The sequence below is a fragment of the Poecilia reticulata genome, chromosome 13 (assembly GCF_904066995.2).
Source record: "Poecilia reticulata chromosome 13, P_reticulata-male-v2, whole genome shotgun sequence".
In the NCBI taxonomy this organism is placed as follows: domain Eukaryota; kingdom Metazoa; phylum Chordata; class Actinopteri; order Cyprinodontiformes; family Poeciliidae; genus Poecilia; species Poecilia reticulata.
The window spans coordinates 1634341-1658716 of NC_088842.1; the positions used below are offsets into that span (position 1 = coordinate 1634341).

General features: G+C 42.2%; 1 protein-coding gene across 13 annotated transcripts in view; it reads left to right on the forward strand.

Annotated features, from left to right (window-relative positions):
- Positions 1 to 24376, forward strand: part of fat3a (FAT atypical cadherin 3a) — a 69882-nt gene that overhangs the window by 21738 nt on the left and 23768 nt on the right. For 7 of the 13 annotated variants that reach the window (XM_081615094.1, XM_081615084.1, XM_081615087.1 and 4 more), the window contains 12 exons: positions 391 to 601; positions 1951 to 2019; positions 4895 to 5034; positions 6044 to 6319; positions 11901 to 12111; positions 12198 to 14926; positions 15070 to 16441; positions 19838 to 20034; positions 20136 to 20289; positions 20743 to 20976; positions 22318 to 22710; positions 23879 to 24093. In XM_081615094.1, the coding sequence (XP_081471220.1) occupies positions 391 to 601; positions 1951 to 2019; positions 4895 to 5034; positions 6044 to 6319; positions 11901 to 12111; positions 12198 to 14926; positions 15070 to 16441; positions 19838 to 20034; positions 20136 to 20289; positions 20743 to 20976; positions 22318 to 22710; positions 23879 to 24093 (6201 nt within the window). The remainder of the gene's footprint in view (positions 1 to 390; positions 602 to 1950; positions 2020 to 4894; positions 5035 to 6043; positions 6320 to 11900; positions 12112 to 12197; positions 14927 to 15069; positions 16442 to 19837; positions 20035 to 20135; positions 20290 to 20742; positions 20977 to 22317; positions 22711 to 23878; positions 24094 to 24376) is intronic. The other 6 variants (XM_081615091.1, XM_081615096.1, XM_081615095.1 and 3 more) reach the window with 3 other exon arrangements.

Sequence of the window (24376 nt, forward strand, 5' to 3'; positions counted from 1 at the left end):
TGGGTTCTATATTTTATTCTTACTTATTTTTGGCAAAAGACAAATGAGTATTCTACTTTCAGACATGCTGCCTTGACTTTCTGTAATTTAGCGAATTGATATAAAAATGGCTCATATTTATAACTGGAAAGACATTTTAAAACATAGCTGCAAAGACTTTACCATTTTGTTACTCTGGAAATTATTGGGCTTAATATTCCAAAAAATCAGCAGTTATAGATTTGAGTAAATCAAAAAATAAATTATTGCATACATTGTGACCAATATGGTACAGAAAAATTTATTTATTAACATCATTGAATTAGTATAATCACTAAAAGCTGATTCTAAACTTTTTATGAATTATTAGATTTAACAGTCATTAATTGTAGCCAGTTTGTGCTTCTCCAGATTAAAGCATCAGACAATGGCCGTCCCCAGAAGTCTTCAACAGCTCGTCTGCATATTGAGTGGATTCAACGACCGCCTCCATCATCTCCACCATTGCTCTTTGACGAGTTGTTCTATAACTTTACCATCACGGAGAATGACCATGTGGCTGAGATTGTGGGTGTGGTGTCTCTGCAACAGAACCCAGTTCCAGTTTGGTTTGATATCACAGGTAAAGTTCCCCTGTAGGTGAACTGACATAACCATATGTGCCAGTCTGGCTTATAAAAATGATACTTTTTTCAAGTGCCAGGCAAAAATTTCTGGCTAAATTAAAGTTATCAACCTTTAGAAGACTGAACATCAAACCTAAAATATGTGTTTTTATTGTATCTTCTACTTTAAATAAACCTTTATGTTATGTTTTAGTTTAGTTCATTGTTAAAACTTTATAACGGAAAGTTATAAAGATCTATTTGTTTATAGAGACAATACAGACATAACGTGGTCGCAAATAATTTTTTAAAATCTATTGATGATTATCACTGTGACAAGATTTTAGATTTGTCTTCTGTTTAAGCAAACCTAAAGTAAAGAGTAACAAAATGTCATAACTAATGAAATGTATTTTCATAAATTGTTGTAAACTAAACACTGATTTCCCTCTAGAATTTCAATTGTATAGTTTAATAATAACCTTTGCTGGACTAGCAAGACATCCTTGTAGAAATCCTATTTTCAGTGCTGTTTAAAAGTGTTATTTTTTTTAGTAATACAAATAAAGTTCTCACAACAGCCTTGAAAAATGGAGGTCACTGATGTCAGCACACAGAGTTCCAAATAGAACTGTTCCCAATTAAATTGCAAAGCTTTACGCCACTTGTCTGTCACTAATCGTCAAGGGTTTGTTGGACACCAGTGCCTACATGCTTAAGACTATCCCGACTCTTCGTGTGTTGTTCAACAGTGGAATGACCTAATAAGTGCTAGCAGAATAGGGAGATCCCAGCATGTCTCTAAGAAACTTCTGAAGACTCAGTTCCTCAGTAAGAATCTCCTAACCCAGCACCTACTCTGTAGTTTTCGCTCCTTTGCTACTGTATCTCTTTCTGAACTTTCCTCTATGTCTGCACTCTGTTTCTATACTCGCACCTCAGACACAACCTGATCAGTGGTTTTCCTTCTCAGTAGATTATTTGCTTTGATATTAATTGAATTGTTATATCCCCATTGGTTTGTCACTTCAGATAAAAGCATCTGCCAAATTCAGCTCCATAAACACAACTTAAATTTGAAATGGTCCACAGGGACCGCTCCGTCCCAGCCTCCGGAGCCTAAGAGCATTGTACCAGCTTACAGGCTTTGTGGTGATGCCACCATGCTTTGAGTCTGTTTAGCTGTTGATACTACTGGTTCACAACTGAAGAATCCACAGCTTCACATCACTGGGTGTTATGCATATTTGCTATGAAATAACTAATGCTGTCTCTGTCCTCTTTTTCCTGTTTTCTTCAAAAATGTATTTTCTTCCTGTCTTACCCTTTCTCTTTTTTTCTGTCTTTGATACTTCATGCCTGGAAGGTGCCAGGCCTTTTCGTGAGATGTTCTATATCTTGCAGAGTGCTTGTTTCAAGAACTGTTCCTCAGAAGGTATTTTATATACACTTTTCGTTTTGGCACACTATCAGAAGAAATCCCTTCATTTTGTCGCCTTTTTAAAAACAAACATTTTTACTTGGTCATACCCACAGTCTACCCTTCTTTTTATTTCCCGCCACAGCTTTTTTTATGTGCAAAATTAACAACACAGCTCTGGCTGAGTGGTTTAATTTGTTTTGGTTCTGTATTTTCAATAGAAGTTTTTCCATTACTCTCTTTTTATCTGCTTCCATGGCTACAAGCCTCTGTTACCTCATTACCCTCCAGTGCTGACCCTTCATTAGCAACAGCAATACATTTTTCATAGAATGCAAGTGTTCAGGTTATAGTATTCACGTGTATCTTCACAAGCACATTCAAATGGTACATTACTTACTGATCTGGTTATCAAACTAATGACAGTTTGTCAAAATGAGGATGTTCCTCTCCACTCCAGATTGAATGTGGAAACCACCTCCTAGAAATTAATGCTAGTCATTACTTAGGTGAGCTTCTTAATTCAATCATATGTATACCTCAACATACTGTGTTGGTTTAAAGAAAATTCAATTTGAAATTACATCTAAATTAGGAGTGAAGTGGAAAATCCATGCACTTTTTCCACTTAATCCAGGATCCAGTTGTAGGTTCAAGAACTTCCTCCTCCCCAGCCACATGGACCAGCTGCTCCAGAGGAATCCCACTGTGTTTCCAGACCAGCTGAAAATTATAGTCTCTCCGGGGTCTCCTGGGTTTTCCTCTGGGTCTCCTTCTGGTGGAATGTTTCCTGAACACCTCACCAGGAGAGTGTCCAGGAGGCTTCTTAACCAGATGCCAAAGACACCTGGAAAGTTGAGACTCCCTGCAAAAGAAACTGATTGCATCCACAATCTCTTTTGGTCACTACCCAGAGATCTTAACGGTAAATGAGGGTAGGAATGTAGACTGACCAATAAATCAAGGCCTTCGCCATTTGGCTCTGCTCTCTCTCTACCATGACACACTGTCATTGGTGAACACAACCCCTGAAATCCTTAAACTCCTCCACTTGGGGCAGAGCCTTGACCCTGAGAGGCCCTTTACTTTTTCCAGCTCAAAATCATGGTTTTGAATTTGGAGGTGTTGATTTTTATCCTGACTGTGAACAGATCCACTTAACAGTTTGGTTGTGGGTGGAAATTCTGCCCATAAAGGTTATGAACAAAATTGGTAACAAAGGGCAACCTTGGCGGAAATAAACTCTTACGGGAAACATGTCTGGCTTGCTTCTGGTACCAAGCTTTGACACCAGACATACAAGGACCCAACAGCGCATATCAAAGAGCCTGAAGAACCCCACAAAACTCCCCAAAGGACATAGTCAAACACCTTTTAGGTTGCACTTTGTCTGATGCCTCACCTAGAACCTGTTTGTCATGGACGACACTACCAGGGGCAGAAACCCCCTGACAACTGGTAGATCATGTTGACACTCAACCACTCCACCACCATAAGTTGGCAGCCCATGGAGAAGTGAAGAGGAAGATAGTTGGCTAAACATCTAATTGCTAAAGCTACTCATGATTCATGGGAAGCATCAGTATGTATTCATCTGTGTCACTAAAGAAATGGTCAGTCTGACGTCTTTAAAGGTCTTTCTGTCTGAAGGGTAATATCTAGCTCCATGCCTAAGCTTCATTAAAAAAAAGAGGGAGGAGTACATCAGAAAAGTATAATTATTCTCAGATTTGCAATACTAATACAATCGGAGAGTGATTGATAAAATTTCCACGAAGGCTTAATAATAGAACAATTACATATGCATAATGATTAATTAACTAACAAGACATAAATATAAATGTAACGACTTAAAGTGAATTCTCAAAAGGATCTCTAAAGGATAATGACTGTTCTGGTTTTCTTCAGCTGATAAAATGTATGTCCAGTTAAACAGTCTTATCTATAAAAAGTAACTCATGGTTAATGACTGTAATTTAGATTGATTGAATACCCAATGGGCTGCACAGTGGCGCAGTTGGTAGCACTGTTGCCTTGCAGCAAGAAGATCCTGCATGTTCTCCCTGTGCATGCATGTGCTTGGTTGTTTGTCCTGTCTGTCTCTGAGTTGCCCTGCTGGCGACCTGTCCAGGGTGACCCCACCTCTCGCGCGAAATGCTCGCTGGAGATAGGCACCAGTAACCCTCACAATCCCACTAGGGACAAAGGGGGTTTGAAAATGGATGAATGGATAAATACCTGATTTAAGGCTGGGAATGTTTGGAAAAGTAATGATGAATTCATCAGAGCCCATGGAGAATACTGACATAGTATTTGTTTAGTTATGTATAATTGTTTGACCAGGCATCAAGGTTATTGTTGATGGGAGGCACCGGCTGTTTTCCTGGTGTTGAATGGTTTTCACTCTCTTTTTAATGTAATCTCATAAAATGACTCGTACACACTCAAAGCTGATTTACCCTACATTTAAAATCTTCCTGACAATTTTCTTATATAGTTGGAACCTGTCTGAAGGTAAACCAGAGAAACCTTCTCATTTCAGGTCAGTTAGAATTACACAAATAATGTTTGTTTGCCAAACGCCACAATAATGAGCGAGAGAGACCATTATTAACGTCTTCAAATTCAGAAGCTTGACTATTATCTCATTAACTTCTCCTTTATTATTGGCAAATATTTCTCAAAAGATATTAAAACCATCCATAAGAAAAAATGCTGCTTTATGGATCAACCAGATTTGGGCCTGACACATTTTATGCACGATGCTGTGGTGAATTTTGCTGAACACCAGGCTACATTTATTCATTGAATTATGACATGTTTATTTTCAGAAAATCTTTGTATGACTCACACTGCATACCTTCTTCTTCCAACTCTTGTTTGGGAGCAGGTGGGAACAGTGACAGTGTGTTCGACGTGGAGCGGACAGCAGCTACCATCATCATCGCAAAGCCTCTGGATGCTGAGCAGCGTTCCTTCTACAACCTGACAGTGCAGGCCACAGATGGCACCAGCACTGCATATGTACAGGTGACCTCTCAATATGACCTTCTGTTTTTCTTGTTGTAACATTTAGTATTTATTGAATCTATTTTCCAGGCTCTTCATGAAATATCTCTGCTGTGTATTAGTGAAATGCTCAATTAAACTTCATCCTCCATCTTTCAAGTACTCACTTTATGCTCATTAAGCCTTAAAACACATTAACACTGCTGGTGGACCTGCTGCACCAAGCACAGCTTAAAGTAGCATAATGAAAACCAAGCACAGATTGGCATTCAGGACACAGAGAGGGAAATCCTTGTTTGGTGATTTCTATTAAAAGGTTTTTACTTTTCTCTATTAAAATACTCTGCCATATACCTAACTTGACTATTTGGTCTGGTATAAGGGTATTCACTAGTTTTATCATAGATATAGGTAGATTGAATAGTGCCCACAATTCTATTGTTATTCTTGTGATCTTTCTTGTCATCTTCATAGTTTGTATTTACATTTTTTATTAAGACTTTGCATTGAATTCCTAATCTTGCGCAGACATTATACATTTTATCTCCTATATGTTAGTAAGTATAGTGTGTGACATGAATAGAAATGGGCTCGATAAAATGTTTGGAATTTTTTTGTGCTAAATGTGGATGTGTCACGATGCGTGTGAAAGAGGACCAAACTGCAGATGATGGCACATTTAATGTCACGATGATAAGAAATTTACAAGGAACAGAACATAGGAGAACAAGAAGTGGACAACAGTGGAATCTGGTGGTCACTGACTGACAGTAAGGAGCTCACATACTAGAAAGTTTGATTTGTGGACAGAGAACTGGTGGCTGGTAGAGATCAGAGAGGTAGACGAAATGAAAAAAAGAAATCAATACAAGGAAATAACATACGGCAAAAGTCTAAACAGGAGGTATGACAGGACGGCTGTGAAAATGAGTCCATTAAAAACTAAAACAGCACATTTCAGTTAATACTGCCTTTCATCTTTTATTTTTAACTCATTCCTTTTCCTCTTACCAATGTCACTATGTTCCAGGTTTACATTACTGTTCTAGACAGTAATGATAATGATCCCGTCTTCTCACAACAAATCTACGAGGTCATTATTTCGGAGGATACACCACCCAACACCGAAGTGGTCCAGATACTGGCATCAGACCGTGACGAGCATCACCAGCTCACCTATTCTCTCCACAGCTCCATAGACTCTAGAAGTATGCGTCTGTTCCACATCCACCCAACGCTGGGAACAGTTTACACTGTCCAGAGGCTGGACCACGAGGCCTGTGCCCAGCACATTTTGACTGTCATTGTACGTATACTTTGCTTAAGAATAAGCCCATCCTTTGATCCTAGCTCTTTTAATGAAGGTTTTGCCATTTAAGGACCATGTTAGAGCTTAAATATTTTCTGAACTGACCACATTGATAAACATTTGACCCAACATCCTTGAAGGGATGTTTCATTATAATATTACTTCTTTAGTTTCTTTATTATTACTTTGACCATTAAACATAGCTGAATCACAGCAAATTCTAAAGAAAACAATGGGCTAGTTAGAAAAAAATATCTTTTGAAACACTGGGTTACAAAAAATATTTTTTGGAAGTTGTCAATTATTTTTCAACTGATTTATGACTATTTTGCATGGCTGAATCCAAAGATGACATAAATTGTTTGTAATCAGGTCAGGTTTTTATTCTAATTTGATTTAGAGAAATCTGACTTTCTGACTAAATTTTGTGTCATTATCAGTTTATTTCTGTTAATATTTCTCATCCAAGAAAGGTTTTCAGGAGAAAAAATGTTTTCTAACAGAGTGTATTAATTAAATGTTACAAACTTGGATTTCTGTAAATTGAATAATAAACACTGATAAGGGTAAGTACATGTCACTTGAACATTACGTCTCCATCTCTTTTCTGTCCTGATGGAATCTCTCCTTCTGTTCATCACTCATTGATCCAGATTGTCAGGAAACTGATCCAGATGTGAGATCAAGTCATGCATTTTGATGCTCATGTTGCTCCATAGCAAACGTTAGATGGAGATAGGCACCAGCACCTCAATAAGGGACAAGGGTGTATAGAAAATGGATGGATGTTGCTCCACAGTTCAGAAAGTTGACCTGATGGAGTAAAACCAAAGTGATTTTTGGATTCAGTACTTCAAAATGACCATAACAGAAAAATCAGTTTCTGTTTGGTTCTGTTCAATAGGTTGCTTAGCATCCATCCATCCATCCATCCATCCATCCATCCATCCATCCATCCATCCATCCATCCATCCATCCATTTTCTTCCACTTATCCGGGGTCGGGTCGTGGGGGCAGCAGCTTCAGAAGGGAGGCCCAGACTTCCCTCTCCCCAGCCACTTCTTCCAGCTCCTCCGGGGGAATCCCAAGGCGTTCCCAGGCCAGCCGAGAGACATAATCCCTCCAGCGTGTCCTGGGTCTTCCCCGAGGCCTCCTCCCGGTGGGACGTGCCCGGGCGCGTCCAGGAGGCATCCTGACCAGATGCCCGAGCCTCAACTGGCTCCTCTCTACATGGAGGAGCAGCGGCTCTACTCTGAGTCCCTCCCGGATGACCGAGCTTCTCACCCTATCTCTAAGGGAGAGCCCAGCCACCCTGCGGAGGAAACCCATTTCGGCCACTTGTATCCGTGATCTCGTTCTTTCGGTCATGACCCAAAGCTCATGACCATAGATGAGGGTGAGAACGTAGATCAACCGGTAAATCGAGAGCTTCCCTTTTTGGCTCAGCTCTCTCTTCACCACGACGGACCGGCACAGTGCTGTCAATCCCGCCTGTCGATCCTTCTTCCCTCATTCGTGAACAAGATCCCCAGATACTTAAACTCCTCCACTTGAGGCAGGACGACCCCCCTGACCCGGAGAAGGCACTCTACCCTTTTCCGGCTCAAGACCATGACCTCGGATTTGGAGGCACTGAGTCTCACCTCTGCCGCTTCACACTTGGCTGCGAACCGCTCCAGTGAGAGCTGCAGATCACGTTCCGATGAAGCCAACAGGACCACATCATCCACAAAAAGCAGAGATGTGATTCTAAGGCCTCCAAAACGGATCCCCTCAACACCTCGGCTGCGCCTAGAAATTCTGTCCATGAAAGTAATGAACAGAATCGGTGACAAAAGGGCAGCCTTGGCGGAGTCCAACTCTCACCGGAAACGAGCCCGACTTACTGCCGGCAATGCGGACCAGACTCTGACACCGGTCATACAGGGACCTGACAGCCCGTATCAAAGGGCCCAATACCCCATACTCCCGGAGTACCCCCCACAGGACCTCCCAAGGGACACGGTCGAACGCCTTCTCCTAGTCCACAAAACACATGTAAACTGAATGGGCGAACTCCCATGCACCCTCCAGGACCCTGCTGAGGGTGTAGAGCTGGTCCAGTGTTCCACGACTAGGACGAAAACCACACTGCTCTTCCTGAATCCGAGGTTCGACTATCCGATGGACCCTCCTCTCCAGGACCCCTGAATAGACCTTACCAGGGAGGTTTAAGAGTGTGACCCCCCTGTAATTGGAGCACACCCTCCGGTCCCCCTTTGTAAACAGGGGGACCACCACCCCAGTCTGCCAATCCAGGGGAACTGCCCACGATGTCCATGCGATATTGCAGAGTCGCGTGAGCCGACACAACCCTACAACATCCAGAGCCTTAAGGACTCCGGGCGGATCTCATCCACCCCCGGGGCCCTGCCACCGAGGAGCTTTTTGACCACCTCGGCGACCTCGTCCCCAGAGATTGGAGAGCCCAACCCAGAGTCCCCATGCTCAGCTTCCTCAACAGAAGGCATGTTGGTGGGATTGAGGAGGTCTTCGAAGTATTCCGCCCACTGGCCCACAACGTCCCAAGTTGAGGTCAGCAGCGCACCATCCCCACTATAAACAGTGTTGGTGCTGCACTGCTTCTGCCTCCTGAGATGCCGGATGGTGGACCAGAATCGCCTCGAAGCCGTACGGAAGTCTGTCTCCATGGCCTTTCCAAACTCCTCCCACGCCCGAGTTTTTGCCTCAGCAACAACCCGAGCCGCATGCTGTTTCGCCCGCCGGTACCCATCAGCTGATTCTGGAGTCCCACAGGCCAAAAAGACCTGATAGGACTCCTTCTTCAGCTTGACAGCATCCCTCACTGAAGGTGTCCACCAACGGGTTCGAGGGTTGCCGCCGCGACAGGCACCAACAACCTTGCGGCCGCAGCTCCGATAGGCCGCCTCTGCAATGGAGGTATGGAACATGGTCCACTCAGACTCAATGTCCCCCACCTCCCCTGGAACGTGTTCAAAGTTCTGCCGGAGATGAGAGTTGAAGCTCCGTCTCACAGGGGACTCTGCCAGACGTTCCCAGCAGACCCTCACTACACGTTTGGGCCTGCCAGGTCTGATCGGCTTCCTCCCCCAACACCGGAGCCAACTCGCCACCAGGTAGTGGTCAGCGGACAGCTCCGCACCTCTCTTCACCCGAGTGTCCAAGACATACGGCCGCAAATCCGATGAGACGATGACAAAGTCAATCATCGAACTGCGGCCTAGGGCGTCCTGGTGCCAACTGCACATATGGGACGCCCTTATGCCTGAACATGGTGTTCGTGATGGACAATCCGTGACGAGCACAGAAGTCCAACAACAGAACACCACTTGAGTTCAGATCGGGGGGGCCGTTCCTCCCAACCACGCCTCTCCAGGTCTCACTGTCATTGCCCACGTGAGCATTGAAGTCCCCCAGTAGAACAAGGGAGTCCCCAGGAGGGGCACTCTCCAGTACCCCCTCTAAGGACTCCAAGAAGGGTGGGTAATCTGAACTGCTGTTTGGCTTGTAAGCACAAACAACAGTCAGAACCCGTCCCCCCACCCGTAGGCGGAGGGAGGCTACCCTCTCATTCACCTGGGGTGAACCCCAATGTACAGGCGCCCAGATAGGGGGCAACAAGTATGCCCACTCCAGCCCGGCGCCTCTCACCGTGGGCAACTCCAGAGTGGAAGTACGTCCAGCCCCTCTCAAGAAGACTGGTTCCAGAACCAGAGCCATGTGTCGAGGTGAGGCCAACTCTTTCTAGCCGGAACCTCTCAGCCTCGCACACTAGCTCCGGTTCCTTCCCCACCAGAGAGATGACGTTCCACGTCCCAAGAGCCAGCTTCTGTAGCCGAGGATCAGACTGCCAGGGTCCCCTCCCTCGGCTGCCGCCCATAGCACAATGCACCCGACTCCTTTGGCCCCTCCGACAGGTGGTGAGCCCATCAGAAGGGGGACCCACGTCTCCTCTTCGGGCTGAGCCCGGCCACCAGGCGCTCGCCATTGTGTCTCACCTCCAGGCCTGGCTGGGGGGCCCCGGTGACCTGCGTCAGGGCGAGGGAAAACCAAGTCCAAAGTTTGTGTTCATCATAAGGGGTCTTTGGGCTGCGCTTTGTCTGGTTCCTCACCTAGGACCTGTCTGCCTTGGGTGACATTACCAGGGGCATAAAGCCCCAGACAGCATAGCTCCTAGGATCATTGGGACACTCAAACCCCTCCACCACGATAAGGTGGCAGCCCAAGGAGAGAGGTTGCTTAGCAGTGTTTTGTAATTTTTTTGTGTGTGTTAATTAAAAATTAAACGTTTGGATAAAATATTACACAAAATTTAAGATGCCTGCTGTTACAGAACAAATACATAAAATTAGACAAGTACAAGACTTCTCATAAAAACATTAAATGCCAAAGAATTTATTAGCACTCAAAACATTCATATTTGCCAAGTTAAGGTAAAATTTGAGCCTACAGATTATAATAAATTAACATTTGTTTGGGGAGCTGAAAGAGACAGCTTTGGCTCCAAAGAGCCAAAATTCCCATCGCTAATTTTCACCATCTAAGATTTTTGTCTGTCAAAACACCCAGAAAGCCTGAAAATAATGAATTAAACATAACATATTGGATTCTTTTCAATGTATAGAGAGGAATCTATACATAGTTTTTTAGACAGTTCTTTTAAGTCTAAATTTAATAAATTTACATGTAGCTGTAAGCACTGTTGCTTTGTAGCAAGAAGATCTTTTGTTCAAATCCTTACTTAGGCTTTCTGTGGGTTCTCCTGCTTCTTTCCACAATCTGAATTCATAACTGTTGGGTTCACTGACTACTAATCTCGTTTCTTTTTCTTTGTTCTGAACATACTCTTTATTTAACTTCCAAATGGCTGACTTTGCTACATTATGTCACACTCTACATGCTGGACATGTAAGTTTGTTCTACATGCATTTTTTTTACAAAACTGAGATTGCCCTGTGCTGCCAGTTTGTCTCTCATAATTCTTCCACTGTAGCTCCTGAAATGGTTCTGCTATTTTCATAAGACAGCCCCACAGCTCTGCTCAACTGAATACATAATGCCAGCGTCATATTTTTCACTCTCTGCAACCTCTGTCATGGTTGTCCATTTCACTCTCAGGTTCATATAGTTTATCTGAGTCTTTGTCAGACAAAACTTGTGGACAAACCTTGACTCAGAGAGCATGGGGTCTTGCTGTGACATGGTAGCCTCTTCCAGCACAAACTGGTTTACTGAGAGGACACCTTTCTAATTGCACCTGGTGGAACTTACTTTTATTTAGGTGTATCAGAGTAAAGGGTGCTGAGTACAAACCTACTCTATAATTTTTTTTCTGTCCATTTGAAAATTATGTACTAATTATGGAAAATTATGTACATATTGGTCCATTACATACAATTATAGAAAAACACATTGACGTTTTGTGATCACTGGCATCAAAACTAACTGTTAAAAGTTAACTGATGTAAGCTATTGTGGTTGCTATAATATACAGATAGCTAACAATGACCACATACTTCTTCTAGGTATTTATTCTCTTTTACTTTTGTCTCTCCAGGTCAAGGACCAAGAGTTCCCATACAGAAAAAATCTTGCTCGTGTTCTGATAGAGGTGGAAGATACAAATGATCATGCACCCTTTTTTACCAGTGCACTCTACGAAGGCTTAGTTTATGAATCAGCTGCAGTGGGATCAGCTGTAGTGCAGGTTACCGCTCTGGACAAAGACAAAGGCAAGAATGCTGAATTACACTACTCCATTGAAGCAGGTAAGCTACTGTGGTTCCTGAAAACCACATAAATGTAAATTTTAAAAACATTGCAAATATACTATTTGGGTGTTTTTTCTTCACAGGAAACACTGGCAATGCATTCAACATTGAGCCAGTTCTTGGTATACTTCGTGTTGCACGTCACTTGGACTTATCAAGCATCGGACACTATGTTCTGAGTGTCAGAGTCACTGACAACGGCACCCCTGCCCTGTCTGCTACCACGATAGTGCGGATTACCATCACTCTCTCAGACAATGCTGGTCCAAGGTTCCTTCAACCTGAATATCAGACTGAGATCAGAGAAAATGCCATTATTGGGACCTCTGTCACCACAATCAGTGCTGTCAGCCAGTCGACCCTCACTTTTGATATCAAGCAAGGAAACATAGAACAAGTTTTTCAGATTAATCAATATAGTGGAGTCATTACAACTCAAAAACCTCTGGATTATGAAAATATAGCTTCTTATAGTCTTGTAGTGCAAGCTACCAACATGGCTGGGATGGCCTCCAATGCTAGCTTGTTAATTCAGATATTGGATGAGAATGACAATCCACCTGTGTTCCAACAGCATCACTACCGCGGCAGCATTTGTGAGCTAGCACCAGTCAACAGTGTGGTCTTGAATTCAGAAAACCTCCCTCTAGTGATCAAAGCTTCTGATGCTGACTCCAACCAAAATGCTCTGTTGGTCTATCAGATTGTTGAGGAGACTGCAAAGACGTTCTTCACAGTGGACTCAGTAACTGGCTCCATTAGAACCATTGCTAATCTTGATCATGAGACATTTTCAGCTTTCCACTTCCATGTTAATGTGAGGGACAATGGTAAGCCACAACTTATAGCAGATAGTCCAACTGAGGTGACTGTACAAGTGATGGACTCAAATGATTCACCTCCAGTCTTCAAACAGAATACTTATGAAACTGTTCTTCTACTTCCCACCTACACTGGAGTCGAGGTCCTGCAGGTATCAGCTACAGACCCCGATACTGATATTCCTACAGATCTTACATATTCTTTGGCTGAAGGAGTGTTGGAGAATTTTTCCATCAAATCCTCCAGTGGGATTATTGTTGTCAAAAACAGCAACTTCTCCAAAGAGCTTTTTCGCCTAAGTGTCAGAGTTTCAGATGGAAAATTTTCCACCACTGCTTTGGTAACAATAATTGTCAAAGAGGCTCTGGACTCGGGTCTAAGTTTTTCCCAGAAGGTTTACGTCTCATCTATTAAAGAGAATGTGTCAAATATCTCTATAGTGGCTGTGGTCAGTGCTGTAGGAAATCGCCTCAACGAGCCATTGCTGCACACTCTCCTGAATGCTGCCACAAGGTTTACCATTCGTCCAACATCTGGTGTTATCCAGACCACAGGAATACCCTTTGATCGAGAAGAACGGGACTTCTATGAACTGATTGTGGAAGCAAGACGTGAGCATGATCATCAGCATGTTGCCAGAGTTCTTGTTAAAGTTCATATAGAAGACATAAATGATAACCCCCCCATGTTTGTTGGACTTCCATATTATGCAGCTGTTCAAGTAGAAGCTGAGTCAGGTTTATCCATTTTCAGAGTCTCCGCAGTGGATGGTGACAAAGGTATTAATGGAGAGGTGACATACTTTCTCAAGGATGATTATGGCCACTTTATGATGGACCAACAGACAGGCACCATTAGCCTGAAAAGGACTTTTGAGTCAGATTTGTCCAATGTGGAGTACCAAATAGAGATACATGCCAAAGATTGTGGTGACCCTCCCCTGTCATCTACCATTACTTTTCCCATCACTGTTGTTAACAAAGCTATGCCTGTCTTTGACAAATCCTTCTACTCTGTTTCTGTGAATGAAGATTTGGATGTTCACACACCGATTCTCGGTGTCAATGCAACCAGTCCTGATGGACAAAACATAATCTATACTATTGTTGATGGAGATGCGTCTTTTCAGTTTGGTATTGGATTTGATACCGGAGTTATAAGTGTAATTAATTCATTGGACTATGAAGAAACTCCATATTATCGCCTGACCATCAGAGCTACAAACTACCTGACTGGCTCCCATGCAGAAGTTGATGTAGATGTTCTGGTCCAAGATATAAATGATAACCCGCCTGTCTTTAAAGAGATGTCCTACAGGATTGTTTTGTCTGAGACTGTCATGATCGGAACTCCAGCCCTTCAAGTTATTGCCACAGACATGGACTCTGAGAAGAACAATGTTGTTGGCTATCAGATATTCTCAAAAGAGCATAACAGCACAGATTATTTTCACATTGATAGTAGCAGTGGGTTAATTCTTACAGCAAGAATCCTAGACCATGAACTAGTCCCAGAGTATGACTTCATTGTCAGGGCCACTGATAATGGTTTTCCATCACTAAGCACTGAAGTGTCAGTGACTGTTCTTCTAAAAGACATGAATGACAATCCTCCAGTTTTCAACCAGCTTCTCTACGAGGCATATGTGAGTGAGTTAGCACCAAAGGGACACTTTATAACCTGCGTTCAGGCCTCAGATGCTGATAGTTCAGATTTTGACAAGTTGGTGTATAGCATTTTGTCAGGAAATGAAAGAATGGATTTTGTGATGGAAAGAAACACGGGAATCATCATGTTGTCCAGCCACCTTAAGCAAAGAATGGAGCCTACTTACAACCTCAACGTTTCAGTGTCTGATGGAGTTTTCACCAGCACAGCTCAGGTTCACGTTAAAGTGTTTGGGGCCAACCTGCATGATCCAGTGTTTGAACAGAAGATGTTTGAGGCAGAGCTAAGAGAAAATTCTGCTGTGGGAACCAATGTAATTCAGGTAGGTGCTTTTGAGATTCACTAAGCTTGTAATCTATATACATGTTTGACTGTCTGTATATTTGATTTTTCTCATCTATGTTTTCATAATATGTATGCCTTTTAAATATTCTCTGTTTTCTAAAGTCATTCTTTAAATTCTAGGTGAGGGCAACGGATGCGGACCCTGGAGTTTATGGCGACATAACTTATTCTTTTGTTAACGATGTGGGTAACGACCTGTTTAGCATTGATGCTAATGGTCAGATAAGCACAATAGAAAAACTTGACCGTGAGGACCCTTCCAACATGGACATTGTTCTTACAGTGGCAGCTCAGGATTCAGGGGGTCGTGTTTCCTATTGCACAATCCATCTTACTATCTTAGATGAAAATGATAATGCACCCCGCTTTAGTGCTACAGAGTACAGAGCTACGCTCAAATTTGATGTAGCCAAGGGCTTCTTCGTCACACAGATTCAGGCTCTTGATCCTGACTATGGCACTAATGCCAAAGTAACATTTTCACTGTACAGTGAGGCACGGATCCCTGTAGCAGACATTTTGGACATAGACCCAGACAGTGGTTGGATGGTTACCAAAGGCAGCTTCAGCCACTTGAGAAACTCAGTATTATCATTTTTTGTGAAGGCTGTAGATGGAGGAAATCCAGTTCGGCACTCTTTGGTCCCTGTATACATTCATGTTCTGTCTCCGGAGGCGTTCATTCCTGACTTCATGCAGCACCATTACTCATTTAGCATACTAGAGAATACACCAGTAGGTTCTGTCATTGGAAGGGTTCACCTCAAGATTTCTCATGGATATAACCCACATTCAGTTAGCTTTACCATTGTTAATGGAGAAAGTAGTGAAACTAATCTAGATGGAGTATTTTTAATAGAGAAAAATACAGGAGTGATTAAACTTGATAAGCCCTTGGATCATGAGGTGATGAAAGGATTTAGTTTTAAAATAACTGCCACTGGACACCAGAGTAAGTTGAATGCTGTGACGTCTGTTGATGTCGAGGTCAAAGTTTTAGATCTAAATGACAATAAACCAGCCTTTGAGACCAACTCTTATGTGACGACAGTTATGGAAGGAATGACAATTGGAACCAGAGTCATTCAGGTCAAAGCTCATGACCCAGACTCAGGAGCCAATGGCCAAGTAACATACAGGCTTGGGACATTAATCCAGGCGGAGGAAAACTCCGACGCATTGGTGCGGACGTTTAGCATCGACAGTAATACTGGCTGGATTGTCTTATGCAAAGAGCTCGACCACGAGTCCAATCCGTCCTACATATTCACAGTTGTAGCATCAGACCTGGGAGAGACCCTGTCTTTTTCCAGTACCAGCACAGTGACAGTAGCAGTGACAGACATAAATGACAACCCCCCCATTTTCATGGAGAGCCATTACTTCAGTTCAGTCCAGGAGAGTGGCCCCCCAGGCGAGGTGGTGGCTGTTCTGAACACGAAGGACAACGACAGCTCTGCTGTTAACCGGCATGTCAGCTATGTCATAACTGGTGAGTAGTGAAGCAGGCATAAACAACAAAACACTCCATGATTCCATACTGTTATTCTATCATGCAAGTGTACACACTTTACATTCTAAATTTTGATGTTTCTGATACATATGTAGGCCTTTTGGGGTGTACCTATTTTTTTTTTATAACTGTGTGATCTGCACAGTTTGCTGAGGTCCTACAGCAGCAGTTATGGTTATATTAGTTGTATATCGTATAGACATGGTTATATATTATACCTCTGTTAGCAGAGGTATAATATATGTCTTATTAGGTGTATATGTATTAGGGCTGTATAAATAAATAAATAAATTGATTTGGCGATATATATCGATATTTCCGCCCTCAGAAAGTATCGATTTTTCATCCGCGAGTATCGATCCGTTAAACCATAGGGGTCCATAGCCTTATAGCTATTTTTAACATCTAGTTTGTTACGGCATAGCAGCAAGACTCCGCCTCCCTCAGTCTAACTTTCAACTTGAGCTTTAAGTGCACATTATAAACTACACACCAGTTTTTAAATTGTGTTAATAGGTCAAGTATAACTGGAGTTATGCTAAAATTAGTAAACCATATGTCAAAAGCGCCGCCATTCCCCGGCTTTTCCGGTTATGTGAGAGGGAATGAGCTTCCAAACGTACAAAACGAAACGAAATATTAGATTCCTGTGTTTTTGGAAATGTAAAATATTCAATAAATAACGATGGGCTGTATTTTGATGAGGGGCTGCACAGTGGCGCAGTTGGTAGAGCTGTTGCCTTGCAGCAAGAAGGTTCTGAGTTCGATTCTAGGCCCCGGTCTTTCTGCATGGAGTCTCCATGTTCTCCCTGTGCATGGTGGGTTTTCTCCGGGTACCTCGGTTTCCTCCCACAGTCCAAAAACATGACTGTCAGGTTAATTGGTCTGTCTAAATTGCCCCTAGGTGTGAGTGTGTGTGTGTGCATGGTTGTTTGTCCTGTTTGTCTCTGTGTTGCCCTGCGACAGACTCACAACCTGTCCAGGGTGACCCCGCCTCTCGCCCGGAACGCTAGCTGGACATGGGCACCTGACCCCACCAAGGGACAAGGGTGTCAAGAAAATGGATCGCGAAATTAATGCAAATTTCGACTGGTAGCATTCACTTCGTAATTAGTTTTTAGCTTAGCGGTTTCTGTTCTGTACATAAAGGATTATCTGAAGAATGAACATGGGTTGATAACATCCGAAGCGGGCGCGCAGCGGCGCTGTGTTTTGAGCAGGAAGACGAAGAGGAAAAACCCCCAGGAATCCGCGGCGCAGTGAGGATTTCCATGGTAACAATGGCTGATCGATCATTCTTATTAGCAACAGACAAAGAGTATCAGAGACTGAGAGAACGATGAGATCCTGGCAGTCTGAGAGGCAGCTACTCAGAGATGCAAGCAGGGGAATAGCGGCGCTGCGTAGCTGCAGGGAGTCGATCACTATACGGGGTGAGGCGGAGCCACTACTTTAGCAGCTAGTAGTAAACAGCTTACAGCCACGGCTAACTCCGGGAACCAAGGTAGAAAAGCCTTTTCCCCCATAGTCCAAAAGACTGCATTTTTACTCCAAAATGCAGCCACAGTGTCCAAAAGAAAAAACATAAGTGCAATCATTTGCATATTGAGAGTCTACAGAGGCTGATAATCTCCCCACTCTGCTCCTGGATTACCATTAAACTTTTGAGTTTTATGTCAAATCCACAAGAATTAAATAACAGAAACTAATTCTCTCACTGCATCTTTGATTCATTTTGTCCAGCTGCAGACTGTTAGACTGTCCAATCAGAGTCAGGTATTGTGTAGTTGGTGCTTTTAATCAGTTCTTAGTTAACTAAATTCAAGTCTATGGAACACAAAATGTCACTAAAATCACTCTGTCCTTCTAAAATCTTTCAGAAAATCGTAAAAATGCACTGAATCGTAGCGAATTGTATCGCTCAACAAATATTGTGATACATATCACATCGTGACCAGAATATTGTATATCGTATCGTGAAATTATTGTATCGCTACACCCCTAATATGTATTAAAAACCACACACAGGCACACATATGTGTGTGCCTGTGTGTGTATATATATATATATATATATGATTGTATATATATTAGAGATGTGCCGATCAGGTTTTTTCCTGCCGATACCGATTACCCATGAGGGGCAATCACCGATACCGATCACATAATTATTATTATTATCATTTTTTTATCATAAACACTACCGGTTACATTATGTGGAAACAGGAATCATGAATTCACCTTAATTTAGACAAAAACTTGTTTTTAATAACTTTTTCCAAGAAGAAAACTAAACAAAACAGGCATTGTGCAAATTGTACTGCTATCGGTAATACTATCTTTAACAGACTGATAACATATGGAGGCTCTGAAGAGGCTAAATAATGCAAAGAGCCAAAATAAAACCTCTCAACTTTGCCAAAAATTTCAAGTATAAAACTTAACATTCAAAGGCAAATACAGGATCTATTAAACAATCCTGAGTTACTGAATGAAAACGTCCTGATAGCATGGCGGCTAGCTCATTACTGCTAGTTCTGAGTGGCTGTTTCTGACTGAGCGGAGTAATTATGCAGAACAGGGAGGAGATCGATTATTTATTATTATTTTAGAAATTATCTGTCTCATGTTAGGACAGCGAAAGTTTTAATGCGAATGTAAAATGTATTTTTTTTAGGTTAGATGCTGCAGCTTTAAGCAGAGGTTCGGTGTGAGAGTCACTACCAGGAGGAGCAGAAGCGGCTCCGTCTGTGAAATATTACCATCTGTAGCACGTAGCAGCGGTTCAAGAGCGAGAGCAGAACCAGTGTCTGCGCAGAGTGAAGGAAAGAGGAGACCAGCTGCACAGGCAGGCTGCGAAATGAGATGCAGGTGATCGGTATCGGCAACAAGAGCCAATGATCGCCGATCACCGATCATGCACTTTTTCACGAAAATCGGCCGATTATGATCGGTGACCGATCGATCGGCCCACCTCTAGTATATATATATATATATATAAAATCCATTATCGTGGTTTTGTGAAAACTCTGGAGGGTTGAGGGGGAAACCTCTTGTGCACAGAATATTTATATTTGTTTTATCTTCAGTATCCCTTTGGCTCCATGATGGTTTTCTGGTCTCTGGTGGCTTTTAACATTCAGTTTATCTTAAGTCATGTGGCACAATATTTCAGTTCAGTCGTGGTGTTTTTCTGGCTGCATCAATCTGTCCCATGCAGATATATTTTGCCTACACAACGTCAGTGCTGTAAATCAGTGCTGTGCTGAGTCAGATGTTATGCTTTACAGGCTGGAAATTAGCTTCCCTTATTTGAGGAAATTTTTTTTTTACTATTGATTGGGATTGATAAACAGTGTGACTTTGTGTTTCCCAGGTGGGAATTACCGAGGTGTATTTGCACTCGGCCTGGTTCAGGGTGAATGGAAGATGTATGTGAAAGGACCACTGGACAGAGAGGAACGCAACCTCTACATCATCAATGTCACCGCTAGTGATGGACTCTTTGTTTCCCACACAATTGTGGAGGTGACAGTGATGGACAGCAATGACAACAACCCCATTTGTGACCAGGTAGGAAGACGCCCTCAAATGCTGGTGGGATTTGGAAAAATATTGATACGCAAAAATTGTTAGGTTATTTTATTCTTTTAAAAATGTGTGCTTTTATGCAGGTGGTATATACAGCCAGCATCCCAGAGGACCTCCCACTCAGCAGTGTTTTGCTGAGGGTTGGAGCTACAGATGCTGATGCAGGCAGCAACGCTCGGCTCAAGTACTCCCTGCATGGTCCTGGATCCCAGGACTTCATTGTGGATCCAGACACTGGTATGTGTGGGAACTCAGTTTCATATTTTAGAGGCAATTCAGAAATACTGTATGTTTCAGCCCAAGGACATTTAGTGTTTTGTAGACAAAATGTGAAGTTTTAAACTATATCTTTTTACAAATAGGAATCCAATGGTGTGTAATATAACATCTGTGTTTATGGTGTTGGTCAGAAATCTAGCAGCAGAAGTCTGGATGAACTGCAGCTGTTTGGCCAGTAAAGATACTGTTACAACAATCCAACCCACTGAAAATAAAACCACGCTCCAGTTGTTGTGTGTGGGGTTTGGCTCCAACACTCTTTTATCTTCCAGTGTTGAAATTGTTGACATTTTGTTGTAGTTTGTGTTTTCACTAAAGCTGTTGGAAATGTATCTTTGTTTGACACTCTGTCGTGTCCCTGTTGGGTCCCTGGTCTCCAAGTGTGCCTTTCTTTGCTTCTCACCTGTCCAGGTGAAATCAAGTCATCAGTGATTCTTGACCATGAGACCAATCCCAACTACAGATTAACTGCCAGGGCGACTGATGGTGGAGGGCGGTGGTGTCGTGCCGAAGTGCAGCTGGCGGTGACAGATGTGAATGACAACCCGCCGCTTTTTACACAGTCGCAGTATTATGTCAGTGTGTATGAAGACACTCCAGTAAAGGCTCTGCTCACTCGCATCCACGCCGTAGACCCAGATGAAGGTGATGACAGACCGACTGCTACTGCTCAGTTAGCAGTTATTGCTGATGATGTCGTTGTTACTAATCTTACAGCATGGCCAAATATTTACAAGGACATACTTACTGTTGTACTAATGATGCAGGTTCAGCTTTTTGTTGTAAAGGTTAATATTAGTTTTACATTATTTTACAAAGTGATTAGATGCATAATTATATATTAAAAATAAGCCTCTAAGGTCACCTTTCAACAAACAACTTTAAAGACAGAGCAATAATGAAGTGGTTTAGATCAAAGCATATTCATAAACATAAAGTAAAAATTTGAAATAACAGCAGACAATGCATCATACCATCATACTTTACAGTTGTCTGATTACAGCAGACAACTGTATCACAGTTTTTATGTGATAAATGAAGAAGCTAAAAATGTCTAATGGTCAATGAGTTCACTGGTTAAGCTAGTTTACTTGGAGTTGGGATGAAGCATCGCACTAAAGAGAGAAGAGAAGATTCCCAGTGATAAGGCAACAATGTTTATGGAATGAGTGGTAGTATTTATTGCTCTTCAGACCAACCCATTGCTATAGAGGAAAATATAAGTTTTCATCACCTTTTGTGGCTGCTGGAGCCAAGGAAGACCCTCCCCTCTTAACACTATCTAGCTGCCACAGACATGCTAGTGCAAGTGACAAGTTTTCTAATGTGAACATTGATGGTTAACTTCACTACAGACAGCTAAAATTGATAGGCTTGCCCCATGTTACTGCTTTGCCTCATGACACATTGGGTAATATTGTTATTTGTTACGATAGTACTGCATGCCCAGCAGTTTGGTGGATCTGATTCTGTAGCATACATAACCAGAGAAGTCAAAGAGATACTAAACAGTGGACACAACATTTTACATGATAATACAAAAATAGAAAATTCAATGGTTCAGCTCTGGCAGATTTACACACACTCTTCAGCTTGTTGTGCTCAGTGTGTAACTGAATGGAGCAGCATCACAGAAACTATGAACACCCTGAAGAAGACAGCTAGTCATTTCAAGAGCTTAGAACTTATTTTTCAGGCTAAGATTTTAATCCCATATGGTGTTATGTACTACTTATGCTTTTTACATTTCTTTTGCATGTTGTTTTAAAATAAAATGTCATTTATCAGTTATGAGGGAAAAGTAGCAGATCCCTCCTCTGAGGCAGCCATGTTTGATCGCTACTATGAAGAAATGACACAAAGTTTTTATGTGATAAATGAAGAAGCTAAAAATGTCCAAATACTCACTACATAAATATTTTGCTTCATAACAAGAAGGTTCATAAACTTCAAGTACATAGCTGATGGTTGTTTGTTTCTAAAAAGCAGGTCCGGGTCGCATGGTGGTCTACTCCTTGGCTGACTCTGCTGGAGGTTTTTTCTCCATCAATGAGTCCACTGGCATAGTAGTCCTGGAGCACATTCTTGACCGGGAAGTCCAGCCGACTCATCAGATAGCCGTGCGTGCTTCTGATCAGGGTTCGCCGCGGACGCTCTTCTCGCTGGTCAACATCACAATTACTGTTCTGGACATCAATGACAACCCGCCTGTTTTTGAGTGCCGCGATCTGCTGGCAACCATTCCAGAGGATGTGGGAGTCGGTACTGAGGTTCTGAGAGTGCATGCCACTAGCAAAGACATTGGGACAAACGCTGAGATCTCCTATAGCATCAGATCAGGCAACGAACACAGGAGGTTCTACATTCATCCCCTGACCGGTAAGTGAGGGAGTTGTTTGTTTGAATTATGTAACCAATGACTTTTAAAAATATAGGTATATATATATATATTTATTTTTTTTTAAAGATTTTTTTCAGCATTAGTGGCCTTTATTTAACAGTAATCAGACAGGAAAGAGGCAGAGAGAGAAGGGGAGAAGTTGAACTCAACATAAAAAAATTGTAACATGACAATCAATGCACAGAGGAGATATAGCCATTACATTGTTTGCTGTGATTCAAAGTTTTAGGCAGGTGGAAATATCCATTCATTATCATACACAATGCAAAGGGTGCTGGTGCCTACGTCCACTCTGGACAGGTCACCAGTCCATCACAGGGCAACACAGAGACAAATAGGGCAAACAGTCACACACACCTAAGGAGAATTTAGAGAGACCAATTAACCTGACAGTCGTGTTTTTACGCTGTGAGAGGAAACCGGAGAGAACCCACCATGCACAGGGACAACATGAAAAACTTCATGCAGAAAGACCCCAGGCTGGGAATCGAACCCTGGACCTTCTTGCTACTAAGCAACAGTGCTACCAACTCCACCACCGTGCAGCCTCATTTGGAAATATTCAGTTGAAATTTGGTTTTCATGCAACATTTATTGCATACATTTACACAAGTTTGGAAATGTTTTGTTTTTGAAAATAAATACAAAAGCCAAAGTAACAACTTCTCTCAAATTCAATCTGGTTCCTATAATGTAAAATAAATTAAAAGTCCTAAAAAAAATTTCAATCATACCTACTAGAAACTATCCAGTAAAGTGGTTGAAGGAAAGTTGAAATTGCAAATTTAGAACATTTTATATCTGCAATCAAATTTGTATAATATTTTAACAATCAAGTATTAAAATATCTAAGAAGGGCTCTTCTTTAATATGTGATATCAAACCAAGTGACCTTTTAAGAGGTGCTGTGATTGAAACACTCACATGAATGCTTGATTAATTATGATTAATCACTAGGCCTAACTTTTTAAGCTTGAAATATAAATATGCAGGCAGTTGTGGTCGTAGTTGTGGCCCTGAGAAAGTCCCTCCTTATGCTGTTCAGATGCAAACAGTTATCTGATTTGTAGAAGAAAGCAGGTGATGTCATCTCCCAGTACTCAGCCTCTGCTCTGAATGTATGTGTCCTCTCTTATTGTTCCACAGGCGCCATTTTAGTGGCCCTCCCTTTGGACTATGATACCTGCAAGGACTACTTTCTAACCGTGGAGGCTCGTGATGGTGGCACTCCTCCTTTGAGTGCCATTACTACATTGAACATCAACCTAACAGATGTAAACGACAATGCTCCAGTGTTCAGCCAGGCCCTTTACACTGCTGTGGTGCCAGAAGATTCCACAATTGGACATTTTGTAGTGCAGGTACGTTTATGGTTATGTTAGGTAGTTCCTGCTACGAGTCTCATGTTTCCAGGGTTCTGGAAACAGAAACTTTGCAGGTCCAGTAGGTGGTTCTAAATGGTTACCCTGATGTAGCTTCAAATGAAAGTATATTATGTCATCAGTCTCAATTTTTTTTTATTGTTGTCTTAAGATCAAATGAAAATTTCTTGCCTAAACCTCATGAAAACAATTAGAGAACAAATTAAAAAATGTCTTTATTCTTTTAACACTGATTGAAAAGTAGAACAGAGGGTGTGATGTA